This window comes from Eptatretus burgeri, chromosome 8, assembly GCF_056783735.1.
Source record: "Eptatretus burgeri isolate ZD-2024b chromosome 8, Ebu_testis_v1, whole genome shotgun sequence".
Lineage (NCBI taxonomy): Eukaryota > Metazoa > Chordata > Myxini > Myxiniformes > Myxinidae > Eptatretus > Eptatretus burgeri.
This window is the reverse complement of record NC_140968.1, coordinates 25,651,403-25,669,049: the sequence shown is the minus strand read 5'-3', so window position 1 is coordinate 25,669,049 and position 17,647 is coordinate 25,651,403. Positions and strand designations below refer to the sequence as shown.

Sequence of the window (17,647 nt, the reverse complement as noted above, 5' to 3'; positions counted from 1 at the left end):
AGAATTGGATTTACTTGGTTGGAAAACTAACAATTGATATTCTTGGTTAGAAAGGTAAAATTGATATATTTGGTGAGAAAACTAATAATTGGATTTACTTGGTTGGAAAACTAATAATCTATATTCTTGGTTGGAAAGGTAAAATTGATTTATTTGGTAAGAAAACTAATAATTGGATTTACTTGGTTGGAAAACTAATAATCGATATTCTTGGTTGGAAAGGTAAAATTGATGTATTTGGTGAGAAAACTAATAATTGGATTTACTTGATTGGAAAACTAATAATCGATATTCTTGGTTGGAAAGGTAAAATTGATTTAGTTGGTGAGAAAACTAATAATTGGATTTACTTGGTTGGAAAACTAATAATCGATATTCTTGGTTGGAAGGGTAAAATTGATTTATTTGGTTAGAAAACTAATAATTGGATTTACTTGGTTGGAAAACTAATAATCTATATTCTTGGTTGGAAAGGTAAAATTGATTTATTTGGTAAGAAAACTAATAATTGGATTTACTTGGTTGGAAAACTAATAATCGATATTCTTGGTTGGAAAGGTAAAATTGATGTATTTGGTGAGAAAACTAATAATTGGATTTACTTGATTGGAAAACTAATAATCGATATTCTTGGTTGGAAAGGTAAAATTGATTTAGTTGGTGAGAAAACTAATAATTGGATTTACTTCGTTGGAAAAGTAATAATCAATATTCTTGGTTGGAAGGGTAAAATTGATTTATTTGGTTATAAAACTAATAATTGGATTTACGTGGTTGCAAAACTAATAATCTATATTCTTGGTTGGAAAGGTAAAATTGATTTATTTGGTAAGAAAACGAATAATTGGATTTACTTGGTTGGAAAACTAATAATCGATATTCTTGGTTGGAAAGGTAAAATTGATGTATTTGATGAGAAAACTAATAATTGGATTTACTTGGTTGGAAAGCTAATAATCGATATTCTTGATTGGAAAGGTAAAATTGATTTATTTGGTGAGAAAACTAATAATTGGATTTACTTGTTCGAAAACTAATAATCAATATCCTTGGTTGGAAGGGTAAAATTGATGTATTTGGTGAGAAAACTAATTGGATTTACTTGGTTGGAAAACTAATAATCGATATTCTTGGTTGGAAGGGTAAAATTGATTTAGTTGGTGAGAAAACTAATAATTGGATTTACTTGGTTGGAAAACTAATAATCGATATTCTTGGTTGGAAGGGTAAAATTGATTTAGTTGGTGAGAAAACTAATAATTGGATTTACTTGGTTGGAAAACTAATAATCGATATTCTTGGCTGGAAAGGTAAAATTGATGTATTTGGTGAGAAAACTAATAATTGGATTTACTTGATTGGAAAACTAATAATCGATATTCTTGGTTGGAAGGGTAAAATTTATTTATTTGGTGAGAAAACTCATAATTGGATTTACTTGGTTGGAAAACTAACAATTGATATTCTTGGTTGGAAGGGTAAAATTGATGTATTTGGTGAGAAAACTAATAATTGGATTTACTTGGTTGGAAAGCTAATAATCGATATTCTTGATTGGAAAGGTAAAATTGATTTATTTGGTGAGAAAACTAATAATCAATATTCTTGGTTGGAAGGGTAAAATTGATGTATTTGGTGAGAAAACTAATTGGATTTACTTGGTTGGAAAACTAATAATCGATATTCTTGGTTGGAAAAGTAAAATTGATTTAGTTGGTGAGAAAAATAATAATTGGATTTACTTGGTTGGAAAACTAATAATCGATATTCTTGGTTGGAAAGGTAAAATTGATGTATTTGGTGAGAAAACTAATAATTGGATTTACTTGATTGGAAAACTAATAATCGATATTCTTGGTTGGAAGGGTAAAATTTATTTATTTGGTGAGAAAACTCATAATTGGATTTACTTGGTTGGAAAACTAACAATTGATATTCTTGGTTGGAAGGGTAAAATTGATGTATTTGGTGAGAAAACTAATAATTGGATTTACTTGGTTGGAAAACTAACAATCAATATTCTTGGTTGGAAAGGTAAAATTGATGTATTTGGTGAGAAAACTAATAATTGGATTTACTTGGTTGGAAAACTAATAATCGATATTCTTGGTTGGAAAAGTAAAATTGATTTAGTTGGTGAGAAAAATAATAATTGGATTTACTTGGTTCGAAAGCTCATAATCGATTTACATCGTATTAGCTGTTCAAGCTTCGATGGCAAGAGCGATTTGATATCAGAGTTAGGAAGGCAAAATGACATGATTACAATGAGTGTTATGTAAAACAATGAATCGTCACATCACGGCAGGATAGCCGAGAGGTACGCACGCTCACTCGAAGCTGTCTGGCCTCGGTTGGAATCCCGAACCAGTTATGAACTGTCATACCGGTGTTTCACAAGCATGGCGATTCATCATTGTTTGTGCCGTCTCTCAAATGGATGTTAAACCGGGCATCACATCCACCGGAATCCCCTCACTTCCCTCCCCTCCCTCTGTCCCTCCCTGCTTTTAGATTATGAGGGAATGTTAATGTCATAATGGAGGATGAGGGAATGTTAATGTTATATTGGAGGATGAAGGAATGTTCATGTTATATTGGAGGATGAGGGAATGTTAATGTTATAATGGAGGATGAGGGAATGTTAATGTTATCATGAAGGATGAGGGAAGGTTAATGTTATATTAGAGGATGAGGGAATGTTAATGTTATTTTAGAGGATGAGGGAATGTTAATGTTATTTTAGAGGATGAGGGAATGTTAATGTTATATTGGAGGAGAGGAGGAGGAGATTGGTACCATACTCTGTGCAGAGCATTGGTGCTGCTTAAGCAGTCTCCTTGACTATTGGGAACAATCCTGGACGGGTCGCCACTCCGACACAGTATACCAGCATGCTGGCACTCATTTTGCCGACCTCGTGAGGATGACAGGTCGAGTTAACCCCACCTGGTATTAATTCAACAGAGGAGTGGGATTTGAACTCAGGACCCTCGGATCCAAATCCCACCACTCTCACCATTAAGCCAACACCAGGCATGTTATATTAGAGGATGAGGGAATGTTAATGTTATATTAGAGGATGAGGGAATGTTAATGTTATTTTAGAGGATGAGGGAATGTTAATGTTATATTGGAGGATGAGGGAATGTTAATGTTATATTGGAGGACGAGGGAATGTTAATTTTATATTGGAGAATGAGGGAATGTTAATGTTGTATTAGAGGATGAGGGAATGTTAATGTTTGCTTTCTTCTCAGAAACTGCACACTCAATTTTGATGAAACTTGACCACAACCTTCATCACCCGTGATGTACCAAAGATTGTTCATGACATGAAAAATATCTGGGTCTGAGGGGTGTTCGGTGGGGGGGGGGGGTTGCCCTCCAAAATATGTACTGTATTTACTTTCTTCTCCGAAACTAGACACACTTCCGATGAAACCACCACCACCTTCATCACCCATGATGTCCTGAAGTTTGTTTACGACATTAATAATAAAAAATTGGGGTCGCAGGGGATTTAGTTATGCGGATTGCCCCCCCCCCCCCATTAGGTATTTGCTATAACAATCGGGGTTCATTATCGGTACATTTCGCCGATTCCGTCCCACGTTGACTTCCTCCTCAGTATCATTATTCTACCAGGTGAGCGCCCAGAGGTATTACCCCAATACATATATATTTATTTATTTACAATTTATACGTTTCGTCGGTGTTTTACCACAACGAGTCCTCGGATGGAGGACCCCGCGTTCCAGTCAGCTCGTTCCTGATTATCAATTCCAGGATAGTGATTTCGCTCGTCCCTCAGACGGACGTTCGACCGACGTCCCCTCTGCCGGCATTAACACGGAATCCCACGACCTCACCGTGTCCTTCCTACTCGCCAACAGTAGGACACGGAGTGTCGGCACGTGTGGGCCAAATTGCATCAGCGATCCAACAGTTCCTCTCAGAAAGGATTAACCAACAACCCGGATTGGTAAATAAACACCAGTCGAACCACAGTGAGTGCTCCCACGACCGTACTGACCGTACGTGATGTGAATACAATTGATTATTAATATTATTATTTTTTTCACCTCAGAATTAAAATTTGCACTTTCGCGCCCCACAATTAATGCCCACAATGCAGTGCGTGGGCGGCCATCTTGCCGCGGCCTAGCAGGCATCGTCTGCAGGCCAGGCGTTTCTTTCCTTTACGGACTTCGGTTTTATACGTCGTTCGTTTGCGTATGGTTTTTCTTTTACTTCGTCGTTTGAATATTTTTGGAATTAACAAAACTTTCCTCCTCTGTTATCTCGCCTCCATTTCTTCTCTCCTCACTCGCTGTCCATGTTCCTTTCTCGGTTTCACTTGCATTCTGTCTGAGACAAGTTGTCACATCTTTTTTGGACTTCGTTTTCTGTCTCTCGGTTGTGTTCCCGTCGAACGGACACAATGAGTGGTAGTACGCCGTACATCGGGAGTAAGATTAGCTTGGTGTCCAAGGCAGGGATTCGGTACGAGGGAGTCCTGTACACCATTGACCCCGAGAACTCGACTGTGGCTCTTGCGAAAGGTGCGAATCCCACACCGTGAAACGGTATTTCGTGGTTGTTTGAGTTGATAATTTTGTGGTTATCGACGTCTTGATCACAGAGATGTCACCGAGTTTTTGGAACGGAAACGATTAATTGAAATTGAGTTGTTGAACGCTTGAAGCCGTACATCCAAGGAAGACGTGTGATTTATAATGGACGACGTGGTGATCTTCCAGGGTCTTTTGTGGAGAATGTAGGGAAACGTGATTATTGAGGTGGTAGTGATGGGTGATGTGTTGTGTGGGAGGTGGTAGTGATGGGTGATGTGTTGTGTGGGAGGTGATTATTGAGGTGGTAGTGATGGGTGATGTGTTGTGTGGGAGGTGGTAGTGATGGGTGATGTGTTGTGTTGGAGGTGATTATTGAGGTGGTAGTGATGGGTGATGTGTTGTGTGGGAGGTGGTAGTGAAGGGTGATGTGTTGTGTGGGTGGTGATGATTGAGGTGGTAGTGAAGGGTGATGTGTTGTGTGGGTGGTGATGATTGAGGTGGTAGTGAAGGGTGATGTGTTGTGTGGAAGGTGATGATTGAGGTGGTAGTGAAGGGTGATGTGTTGTGTGGGTGGTGATGATTGAGGTGGTAGTGAAGGGTGATGTGTTCTGTGGGTGGTGATGATTGAGGTGGTAGTGAAGGGTGATGTGGTAGTGATGGGTGATGTATTGTGTGGGAGGTGATGATTGAATTGGTAGTGAAGGGTGATGTGTTGTGTGGGAGGTGATGATTGAGGTGGTAGTGATGGGTGATGTGTTGTGTGGGAGGTGATGATTGAGGTGGTAGTGATGGGTGATGTGTTGTGTGGGAGGTGGTAGTGATGGGTGATGTGTTGTGTGGGAGGTGGTAGTGATGGGTGATGTGTTGTGCGGGCGGTGATGATTGCGGTGGCAGTGAAGGGTGATGTGTTGTGTGGGTGCTGATGATTGAGGTGGTAGTGAATGGTGACGTGTTATGTGGGAGGTGATGATTGCGGTGGTAGTGAATGGTGATGTGTTGTGTGGGTGGTGATGATTGAGGTGGTAGTGAAGTGTGATGTGTTGTGTGGGAGGTGATGATTGAGGTGGTAGTGAAGTGTGATGTGTTGTGTGGGTGGTGATGATTGAGGTGGTAGTGAAGTGTGATGTGTTGTGTGGGTGGTGATGATTGAGGTGGTAGTGAAGTGTGATGTGTTGTGTGGGTGGTGATGATTGAGCAGGTAGTGAAGTGTGATGTGTTGTGTGGGTGGTGATGATTGAGGTGGTAGTGAAGTGTGATGTGTTGTGTGGGTGGTGATGATTGAGGTGGTAGTGAAGTGTGATGTGTTGTGTGGGAGGTGATGATTTAAGTGGTAGTGAATGGTGATGTGTGTGGGACATGATGTTTGAGTTGGTGATGAAGGTGTGGTATAATCTTTATATTATATTTGATCATATGATATATTACTGTATTTTAGTCGCTCGTTTACATGAGGCATTTGTTTCCGTCTGACAGGGTGCTGTGGATTTCATACACTTACCTTTGAATTGTTTATCCTGGGTTTGATTCCTAACCCGACTATAATCTTTTGCATTGGTACTTTGCAGGCCGCGTGGTGCATTACACCACAAAGTGCATCATCCCTCGGATGAGCTGAAGCCTGTTGTCTTGTCTAGCTAGTGTTATTAGTGGATGTTAACGATGACTACAGTGTATTTCATAAAGAGGTGAGTTATCGCTGGCACTCTGCAATAAATTAAATCGGTTGAACACCGGGTCCAGACAACCGGTTCGTGAAAGACTTGGCTCAAAAACTGTTCCACCGACCCCACAAGGTGGGAATAATTGGAGTCGTCGTAGTAGTCGTCAACACTGGCCATTCGTTGTGGCAGCAAGCTAGACTAGTTCATCATTTAAATGTATACCAGGAACTATTTTAACGGTGAATGTTGGTGTGAATGAATAAATTTGATATTCAAAAATATCCGCTGGTTATTTTCCGACGAATCGTTACCCTTCAACCAATAAAATGAGAATATCAGTGTCAACAATGCCTCCTTTGTCAATAAGAGGGAAAACGAGTGTTATTTGGTCCTGCTTAGATGGTCATAAGATTGTTTATAAAAGTATTAAGCATTCAAAACACATAAATGGGAACGAACATTTGGCACCAACAAGGTCCTCATTTCAAGGCACCCTTTTAGCTTCCGTGTTTGTTTCCCCCACCACCGAAGGTGGAAGGAGGTTTTTAGCCCCATTTGTTACTTAGGAAATCTAAATATTTCGTAAGTATATTGATGACTTCCGTCCTCTGTTTGTTACTTACGAAATCTAAAGATTTCTTAAGTATATTGATGCCTTCCGTTTCTGTTTGTTTGTTTGTTTGTAGGCACGATAACTCGAGAACGGAAGAAGCTAACAATGTTAAATTACACCACGTGATTCAGGAGGGTGATGGCAAGTGCTGATTAGATTTTGGTCGAAATCGGTCAAAGGTCAAGGTCACAGTGAGGTCAAATATCCGATTTTTGATGGTTTGGTACAGATAACTCGAGAACGGAAGAAGCTACCAATGTCAAATTACACCATGTGATTCAGGAGGGTGGTGGCTAGCGCTGATTAGATTTTGGTCAAAATCGGTCAAAGGTCAAGGTCACAGTGAGGTCAAACATCCAAAACATTCGATTTTTGATGGTTTGGTACAGAATCATCGTAGAAACTTCTGGTTTGTGTCGCTACCTTCTCGAGAGACAGCTTTTATTAGACAAGGTCAGAGGTCAAGTTGACGATTTCGTAAGTACCAGTCTATGACTGCTTGTTTGTGAAGTTGTCGAAGACAACTTTTGTCACTTTGTACAGTTAAGTAAGTGTGTGTGTGTGTGTGTGTGTGTGTGTGTGTGTGTGTGTGTGTGTGTGTGTGTGTGTGTGTGTGTGTGTGTGTGTGTGTGTGTGTGTGTGTGTGTGTGTGTGTGTGTGTGTGTGCGCATCGATTTTTCTCAGCGGTCCTTATATATGTCCACGATGTCCACGAAACATTTTGACATGAAAGATAATCACCCAAGGACTGAACCTATAAATTTGGGTGAACCTGGATCAAATGATGACGTCACGAAAAATTCACAGTTTCAAAAAATCCCAATCATTTACATGGGACGAAATTTCAAAAAATAATTTCTCCACCATTTCTTGTTCAATTGCTTAGATATTTTATGTGCTTATGTAGGGTCATAATATCTTTCACCCTGCCATGTTTCAACCAGATCGGATCCAGATTGTGACGTCACAAAATGTTTGAAATTTGCATTGAAAAGCCCATTTACATGACAAAAAAATTCTTAAAATTCGAAAGTTTTATATTTTTTCGCTCAAACTTTTAGTAGTCCGGGAGCCAACCTGTGTACGAGGCTGTTTTAGGGTTGGACCTTACAGCCTCTGCTATAAAATTTTACACCCCCAGGATGTTTAGATATATGTTTGCAGTTCATGAAAACCAATGTTGGCAATTCATAAGCTCTTGCGAAAAATTTTGGCGGCCGTTTTTGTTTGAGGAAGATTTGAAAAATTTGATAAAACAGCAATTGTCAATAAAATTTCTAAAAAAATTAAAAAATCACATTCATGAAAAATAAATGTGAACTAAATGTAAGAATTCAATCAGTGCATTGTAAAATGACAAAAAAAATTGCCTTTGTGAAAGTAAACCTCGTAAAAGTACATAATTTTGTGAAAAATGCCTTAAAAATAACGTTTTTTGAAGATGGCCTTTAGAACTTTTCTCATCATAGGCAGATGCTGCATTAGAATACTAATTTCTCTTAATGTGATATGAACATGGTATCCATGGCTAATTAAAACAGCAAATTTGATTGAGTTCTATCAATTTTTAAAGAGAAAATTAACATTTTTGTCAACCAAAGTTCCCCCTACCCACAAAATCCTCTTACTCTATTGAACACAGTTCGGTTAAGGTTTGCTGGATCCAGGTTGGGTACTTCACAGTTCACTCTTCCAAAGGAAAATTCAATGGTGTTTGGAGTGACATGGCCCTGGAGCAGACATACAACAATGAAGGGAAGACATCTCTGTTCAAAGGCATATCTCAGGCACCAGCTGCTCGAGATAAATATGTGAAAACAGCACCATTTCTCACAGCTGTATCAGAGAACATAAAGTCTATGGCTAATCTAGGCCAACAGGAATCTACTCATCATGGAGAAACACATAAGCAGGCAACAGAAGAACATATGCATGTTGAGGAGATCAATAAAGTGATATGCCAGCAGATGATAAACCCATTCCAGTGTAACAACCAAGTGGTTCTGCTCAATAGAGCAACTGGTGAGAAGGCTGCTTCAAAAGACTTGGTCCATGCTCAAGCTAAGGGCATGGAAGCCATTATGAAAGCAGAAGAGGTGGTCTCTATTAAGATTGAACCACTGAAGCTGGTAACTTTCTCCTCACAGAAGAAATCAAAACCATCAAGGAAACAGAGTTTAATCAGGATCTATCAAGATGAGACTGCAACTACACGTGTGCTGTGTTTCTATCGAGATGCCGACCCAGTCACAAGACAGATTGCATTTTCCCATGAGTGGACAGACTATCCATCATCCCTGTTTGAGGTTGATCCACGCTTAGCACAGGGGTTTGTAATGCGCAAAGGCAACAAGTCTGATTTCGTGGCAGTGCTAATTGCTGAAGCTGAGCAGGATGTTGTTTTACAGCTGCCATCATTACCACAGAGTGACCTATACACAGTTTATCTGGTAGACACAATGGCATTTGTAAATAAATACCAAAAAATGGGTGCGAAAACATTTGGTGAACTTCCCCAGCTGTATCTTCGCAAGCAGGTGTATCCTGCAGTTGAAACCTGAAATGTGCAACTGTGTCAACATCATTGGTGATCAGTATGATTTTGATGATAGCCATACTTTGAAGGGTGATGAGCAGCAGAGGAGAAACCAGACAGACCAGGCAAGACAATTCTCACCATCCAAGAGTCTAGAAATTCCGGACTGGAATTTACTCATGGAGAATCCAAGAAATAAAGGAAATCTTCAGAACTTCATTGGCACTTCCCTTTGTGAGAGTCCTGAAGCTATTCCGGATGGAGTGACCATCATTCTTGGTAGTATGATGGAAAACAAAGGTCACACTCTTTCCATCACATCAGCATCAAGTTCAGTTCTGGACTTACCTTGTGAAGAACATGAAGAGGCAGACACAAGGATTATTGCTCATCTTGCGTATTGTGTGGAATATCTTGATCACCATCGAGCTGTTGTGCATGCAACAGATACAGACATAATTATGCTGTGTATATATCACTTCTGCTGCTTGAACACATTGCAAGAACTCTGGATACAACGGCAGAATCAATACCTACCTATTCATGAGCTGGTAGAAGTGTTGAGCAAGAAGTACCAGAAAATCCTCTTGATGTCGCAGCTACACTTCTGTGCACATATGTGTTGTGTGGATGTGACACAGTGAGCTACCCATTCAGAAGGGGAAAAGAAGAGGTCAGGTCAGGTATGGGAGCATGTGCCAGAACAGCGCGTCGCTGCGTCCACTTTCCGCCGGTACTCCAGGGGCCTCCGTCTGGCCATCCCCCAGGCAGATGCCAGGCCCATCCCCATCTCCTTGAGATGATGGTCAACCTGCTGCAACCATGAGGCACGTGGTCGGCCCACTGGCCTCCTCCACTCATGAGACTCCTCGCTGAGAGAATCTGGTGAGCAGGATCAGCGTCAGGAAAACGAGCCACATGTCCATACAGCCGCAGCTGACGCTCACGGACTATGCAGGTAACAAATCTCATCCGAGTCTCTCTCAGCAACCGCTCGTTGGACACAAAATCCGACCAGCGATAGCCAAGGATTCTCCGAAGAGACCTGGTACCAAAGGAATTAAGTCTCCGTCTCAGATCCTTGGTCAAAGTCCAAGTCTCGCACCCATAGAGCAAGACTGGAAGTACCAAGGACCTGAAGACTCGGACTTTCGTCCTCCCGCACAGGTACCGGCAGCACCACACCCCATGATCCAGTGAATCCATGACTCCCCAGGCCCGACCCAGACGTCTATTGACCTCCGGCTCACAACCTGCGGAGACATGAATATCACTGCCAAGGTAAGTGAATCTATCCACGACCTCAACATCCTCACCACAAACAGACACAGACAGGACAGCAGCATCCAAGATGTCACCGAAAGCCTGGATCTTTGTTTTGACCCAAGAAATCCGTAATCCCAACGGCTCCGACTCCTCATTCAGCACCTCGAGGGCCCCCAAGAGGATGTCCCAAAGTCTCCGCAAAGATGACTGCATCATCTGCAAAATCAAGGTCTGAGATCTTGACATTGCCAAACGATGCACCGCAACTTGATCTCTCCGACATCCTCCCAAAAATCCAGTCCATACAAGTGCTGAAAAGTGTGGGGGCAAGTACACATCCCTGACGAACTCCAGTAACAACTGGAAATAAGTCAGAGGCGGTACCACCACACTTCACAGCACTCTCAGTACCAGAGTAGAGTTCAGACATCAGATCGATCAGTTTCGGTGGCACCCCACGAAGACCAAGAATCCTCCAGAGGACATCCCGATTCACTGAATCGAACGCTTTACAGAGATCAACATAGGCTGCAAGCAGCCCCTGCCGAAACTCTCGTCTGCGTTCAGTGAGGACACGAAGAGCAAGGATACGGTCAATCGTTGACCTCTTTGGTGTAAAGCCTGACTGCTCTGGACGCTGGTGCTCAAGCAGATGGTGGCGAACCCTATCAAGAATTATCCGAGCAAAGACCTTGCCCGGCACTGAGAGCAGCGTCACCCCTCGGTAGTTGTTGCAGTCTTGGCGATCACCCTTCCCTTTCCAGAGAGGGACAACAAGGCCCCTCTTCCAGTCAGTTGGGATGATGCCTGTGTTCCTGTGAAAAGAAGAGCGGCACAGGTTTCTCTGGGACTGATAGGAAACCTTCCCCACCTTGTTGATTTTGGAAGAGATAGTGAAATGGCAGCAACAGAATGTGTCATTGATGAGGCCAGAGTATACTGGACTGCTCTGCATGGCCAAAAAGGGTTCAGCTGTTTGGATACCCTCAGGCAGCATATGTTTGTCTCTTCAAAATTAGACCTTAGGTCACTGCCAGCAACAGAAGATGCGTTTTACTTCCTTGTTTTAAGAGCATTGTATCAATTGCTTCTGTATAGACGTGCACATCTCAGTGACCGAGCACTTCCCCCAGCCACAACATTTGGCAGAACCCTTATCAATGGAAAACTGGTCCCAATTCTCATGTCTAAGCCAGCCAAGCCAAACATAGACAAAACGGTGTCTTGCATGTGCAAATTATCCAAATGTCTGAAACGATGTTCATGCAAAAAGGCTGCTGTGCCTTGCTGAGTGACATGCATATGCCTTGGTCAGAGAGGTTCATGTGGTGGAGTTGTTTCAGAGAGTGACTCTTCCTCTGAAGAGGATGTTTCATGTCACAATATTGTGTTAATCCATTTCTAATTTTATCTTCCTTAAAACCATGGCATGTAAAAGTATGTTCTTGTTCCTGACCCCATTGATAGTCAAGCATTTCTGAGTTACATAAATCTTTTGTTGTTTGACATATAACCTTGTCAATTGAAGGTAGGTTAAATCTACACCAATTGTGATATAGGAAATGAACTCCTCTTTAATATGAGGGGTCATTTGTGTATATAGGTTTAGTGGTTATGATTTTAGGACAATATGAATTACCCCTACCCTCATCCTACATCTTCGCTTTTGCCAACATTTTATCAGAGGGGGCTCGCAAAAGTGTTGACTGTGTTGTTGCGCAAGAGTTTCACCATTGCCAACATTGGTTTTCATATACTCAAAGGGTGTCTCTTTATGAAAATCAACACAAAAATTTTATAGCAGACCGGGCAATTTTTTTTTTTAATTTTGATCGGTTGGCTCCCGGACTATAGGGAATGTAAAACATACGATTGGCCATTAGCTGATGTAATTTGATCAACTTCTGGTTTGTATTCTGGATCCCATCAGCAAAAATGTCATAATTTGGCTATTTTTGAAAGCGCGTATCTCCATCAATTTTTGTGATATGTGGCTCAAAATTAGGTGAGAATGTAGTTCAGATATTACTCTTTCATGAGATATCCAGGCCTTCGTTGTGACTGTTCCGGTTCAATAGTTCGCCTGACACCGAAAATTCGTCTATCGCGCTCAGGCGCCAATGGCACTATTCTGCAAACGTGATGTATTATTTTGCAGTGCAGGCCAGTTTTATTAACAATGAAAGGCCCTCCACATCGTACCAATCCATTATGACGTTACCATCATGCAGGTGTCAATTTTCCGTTTTCAGTAAGAATTTTGCTTGTTTTTATGCGGAGGAGGTGGAGGTGATGATGGAGTTTTTGACTTAAACCATTGACATCACATTCCACATTCGAATGTTGTTCATGATGGCAACTGACTGAACTGTAAATGCTGTTTCTTGTGCTGCATCCGTGTGACTGCAATGAAGTTATAATAAATTTTCAAACAACTTCGACAACTTCCTCACTCCATGAGTGATTCATTTGTTTGTTTGCTTGTGTGTGTGTTTGTTTGTAGGCACAATAACTCGAGAACGGAAGAAGCTACCAATGTCAAATTACACCACGTGATTCAGAAGGGTGATGGCTAGCGCTGATTAGATTTTGTTCAAAATCGGCAAAAGGTCAAGGTCACAGTGAGGTCAAACATTCGATTTTTGATGGTTTGGTACAGAATCATCGTAGAAACTTCTGGTTTGCGTCGCTACCTTCTCGAGAGACAGCTTTTATTAGACAAGGTCAGAGGTCAAGCAGACGATTTCGTAAGTACCAGTCTATGACTGCTTGTTTGTTTGTGTGTGTGTGTTTGTTTGTAGGCACGATAACTCGAGACCGGAAGAAGCTACCAATGTCAAATTACACCACGTGATTCAGGAGGGTGATGGCTAGCGCTGATTAGATTTTGGTCAAAGGTCAAGGTCACAGTGAGGTCAAACATAATTCCGTAAATTCATGTGGAGAAATGGAGCATTTTTGCTTTGCTCGACGTTACGAGTTCGTTTTAACTCCGATTTTAATTTTGTCTTCGGTTTTTGTGATCGCTTAGGACACTTAAAACTCGGTTGTCAAAATTCTGGTAAAAAAATTGGATGTTTTGGAGACGTTTTAAGATTGTATAAAAAATATTTCACTCGCCGCGTCACGGGTCGTCACGTGGTGCAGCACGCTCGAGCAGAGTCGGCGTTGAGTCACGTATTGGTTTTCCTTGTGCGCGCTGACGATGTTTTCGATAAAGATGGTGTTTAAAAGTCATTTTCAATCCCAATAAAGGTTATCGTCACATGCCTGACTCGCTAAGCCGTCGGATTATGTAAAGATTGTTCGTGGATGGCAAAATATTACGGTTTTGTCACTTTGATAAAATAATATTAAATCATTGCATGGAGAAATGGAGATTTTCGCTTCGGTCGACGTTACGATTTTTGATGGTTTGGTACAGAATCATCGTAGAAACTTCTGGTTTGCGTCGCAACCTTCTGTCGAGACAGCTTTTATGAGACAACGTCAGAGGTCAAGTTGACGATTTCGTAAGTACCAGTCTATGACTGCTTGTTACTTACGAAATCTAAAGATTTCGTAAGTATATTGATGACTTCCATTTCTGTGTTTGTTTGTTTGTGTGTTTGTTTCTTTATAGGCACGATAACTCGAGAACGGAAGAAGCTACCAATGTCAAATTACACCACGTGATTCAGGAGGGTGATGGCTAGTGCTGATTAGATTTTGGTCAAAATCGGTCAAAGGTCAAGGTCACAGTGAGGTCAAACATCCAAAACATTCGATTTTTGATGGTTTGGTACAGAATCATCGTAGAAACTTCTGGTTTGTGTCGCTACCTTTTCAAGAGACAGCTTTTATTAGACAAGGTCAGAGGTCAAGTTGACGATTTCGTAAGTACCAGTCTATGACTGCTTGTTTGTTTGTTTGTAGGCACGATAACTCGAGAACAGAAGAAGCTACCAATTTCAAATTACACCATGTGATTCAGGAGGGTGGTGGCTAGTGCTGATTAGATTTTGGTCAAAATCGATCAAAGGTCAAGGTCACAGTGAGGTCAAACATAATTCCGTAAATTCATGTGGAGAAATGGAGTATTTTTGCTTCGGTCGACGTTACGAGTTCGTTTTAACTTCGATTTTAATTTTGTTTTAGGTTTTTGCGATCGCTTAGGACGCTTAAAACTCGGTTGTCAAAATTCTGGTAAAAATCGGATGTTTTGGAGACGTTTTAAGATTGTATAAAAAATATTTCACTCGCTGTGTCACGGCTCGTCATGTGGTGCAGCGCGCTCGAGCAGACGCGTCGTTGAGTCGCGTGAAGGTTTGCATGTGTGCGCTGACGGTGTTTTCGATAAAGATGGTGTTTAAAAGTCATTTTTTATCCCAATAAAGGTTATCGTCGCATGCCTGACTCGCTAAGCTGTCGGATTATGTAAAGATTGTTGGTGGATGGCCGAATATATTAGTTTTGTGACTTTGATAAAATAATGTTAAATAATTGCGTGGACAAATGGAGATTTTTGCTTCGGTCGACGTTACGATTTTTATCCCCGCCGCGTGGTGGAAGGGGGATATTGTTGTCCGGCTGTCCGTCCGGCTGTCCATCCGTCCGTCCGTGCATCAACATTTATAGCTGTGAATGCGATAACTCATAAACTGTTCACCGTATCGATTTGAAATTTTGGTCACACATGTACCACCTGAAAAGGAAGAACCCTATTGATTTTGGGCGTGGCCGGATCCAAGATGGCCGACTGGGGCGGCCATCTTCCAAAAAATGTTTTTTCACCATATCGATTTGAAATTTGAGTCACACATGTACCACCTGAAAAGGAAGAAGCCTATTGATTTTTGGCGTGGCCGGATCCAAGATGGCCGACTGGGGCGGCCATCTTGAAAAAATTTTTTTGTAATAAATGGAGGAAAACCACTTATCTGATTTCAATTATTTTTGGTTACTACGTTCCTCACCCCTGGGGAACTTTTTTGAGATGATGACCAAATGGTGTCTTGTTTCCAATTCACCTCCCTGATTATCTGGATTATGTATGACCTTTTTCATTCAATGGCTGGGGATTCCTCATCTCTGATGGTATATTTGATTGTTTGGTACGGAATCATTGTAGAAACTTCTGGTTTGCGTCGCTACCTTCTCTAGAGACAGCTTTTATTAGACAATGTCAGAGGTCAAGTTGACGATTTCGTAAGTACCAGTCTCTGACTGCTTGTTTGTCTGTCTGTTAGCAATTTTATGGCAAAACGGCTTTAGCAAACACTATCAAATTTAATCCACAGGTGGGCAATGAACCTTGGACGACCCCATTAACTTTTCGGTCCAATTGGATCAAAGGTCAAGGTCAAGGTCACGAAAAGATCAAAATCGTTTTTTGCTCATAACTTCGTCAAAAATGATCTGATTTACTTCAAACTAAGCTTATAGTGAACCCTATTCTACTTGTCACTTATAATCCTACCCATTCCTATAGTGAACAAGGACAAATGTGTCCAAGAGCAGCGTCCTAAAGGTTTTGTCGGCTAAAAAAATAAAAAATAAAAAACCAACAACTTCCGATATTTCGTCACGTGCCTTGATTAAGCCAATAGCGAGACCCGTCATCATGTATTTACGTATTTACGATATATTGTGTATTTATGAAATAAATAGTGAATTTACGAAATTACAATACGATAAATGGAATAATCTTTAAATAGTAACGTGAACTTTTCAAAACTTTAAAGCAAATGTCCAAATACATTTAAAAGTTCATGATAGACGCTCTCAAAAGGCACCGTCAATGCGAGGATGTGTACATGTGCTTAGTATTTGAGGAGATCCGGATCTTTTATTTTCAAGAGCCGAGTCCGAGAGGTTAAGGTTTTGTCTTCACAAGAAGAAGAAAAAGAAGAAGAAGAAGAACAACAACAACAACAACGCCGAGCTCTCTATGAGCAGCGTTCGCTACGCGAGACGCTGCTAAAAATGCATATTTGTGAAGATCGGTGGGGTCCGTGGTTTTGGGGGTCATGGTCATCGGTCAAAATTACAAATTTTCCATTAAAACTAAAATATGGTTACGAAAATACAACTTTACCAGAAAACGGCTGGCTCAAATACTGTCAAATTGTATCCACAGGTGGGTAATGAACCTCGGACGACACCATTAACTTTTGGGTCCAATTAGGTCAAAGGTCAAGTCACGAAAAGGTGAAAATCGTTTTTCGCTCATAACTTCATCAAAAATGATCCGATTTACTTTAAACTAAGCTTATAGTGAACCTTATTCTATTTGTGACTTAAAATCCTAACAATCCAAGAGTGAAAAATGCATATTTGTGAAGATCGGTAGGGTCCGAAGTTTTGGGGGTCATAGTCATCGGTCAAAATTACAAATTTTCCATCAAAACTAAAACATGGTTGCGAAAATCATTTTACGGTCATAACTTCGTCAAAAATGGTTTAATTGACTTCAAACTAAGACTAAAATATTCCTTATTCTATTCCTTATAGCGAACGCAATGAGCTTCATACTTAACGTGTGCACGTGAGAGAATAGGAAACAACAACAACACAATACCCCTGGCTATTTGGAATCCGTGTCGTTAGCTATCACCTTTTGCTTCCGGTTGTTGTTAAATGCTGTGCGGTGTATAAACACGATTGGGTTTTATTTCTATCTTGTGAATATTACTTGACTCGTGCACATGAGAGAATAGGAAACAACAAAAACAACACAATACCCTGCCAATTGTGAATCCGTGTCGTTGCCTATGACCATTTTGCTTCCGTTTTTTTTTTTTTTTTTGCTTCTGTTCTTTTTTTTTTGTTTCCGGTTTTTGTCATCGGGAATGATGCATGCCGGAGATCATGACCGGAAGTGTTTATTTTTATTTATTCAATTATTTTTTTCCCAAAGTTAATTTTATACTTCCGAAAGTGATTTTTTTTCATGACAGGAAGTGTTTATTTTGTATTTAACATTAGCGGGAGTGATTTTGAAACTCTTGAAACT

The 17,647-nt window shown here is 40.7% G+C and overlaps 1 protein-coding gene across 5 annotated transcripts in view; it reads left to right on the top strand.

Annotated features, from left to right (window-relative positions):
- The first annotated feature begins 4,127 nt into the window (after positions 1-4,127).
- The window catches only part of LOC147021356 (protein LSM14 homolog B-like), a 79,621-nt gene continuing 66,101 nt past the window's right edge, over positions 4,128-17,647 (top strand). For all 5 annotated transcript variants that reach the window (XR_015060769.1, XM_085891229.1, XM_085891227.1 and 2 more), the window contains exon 1: positions 4,128-4,565. Coding sequence is in view for 4 of the 5 variants with exons in the window: in XM_085891229.1 (XP_085747355.1) it covers positions 4,445-4,565 (121 nt within the window). In the remaining variant the exon portion in view is untranslated. The remainder of the gene's footprint in view (positions 4,566-17,647) is intronic.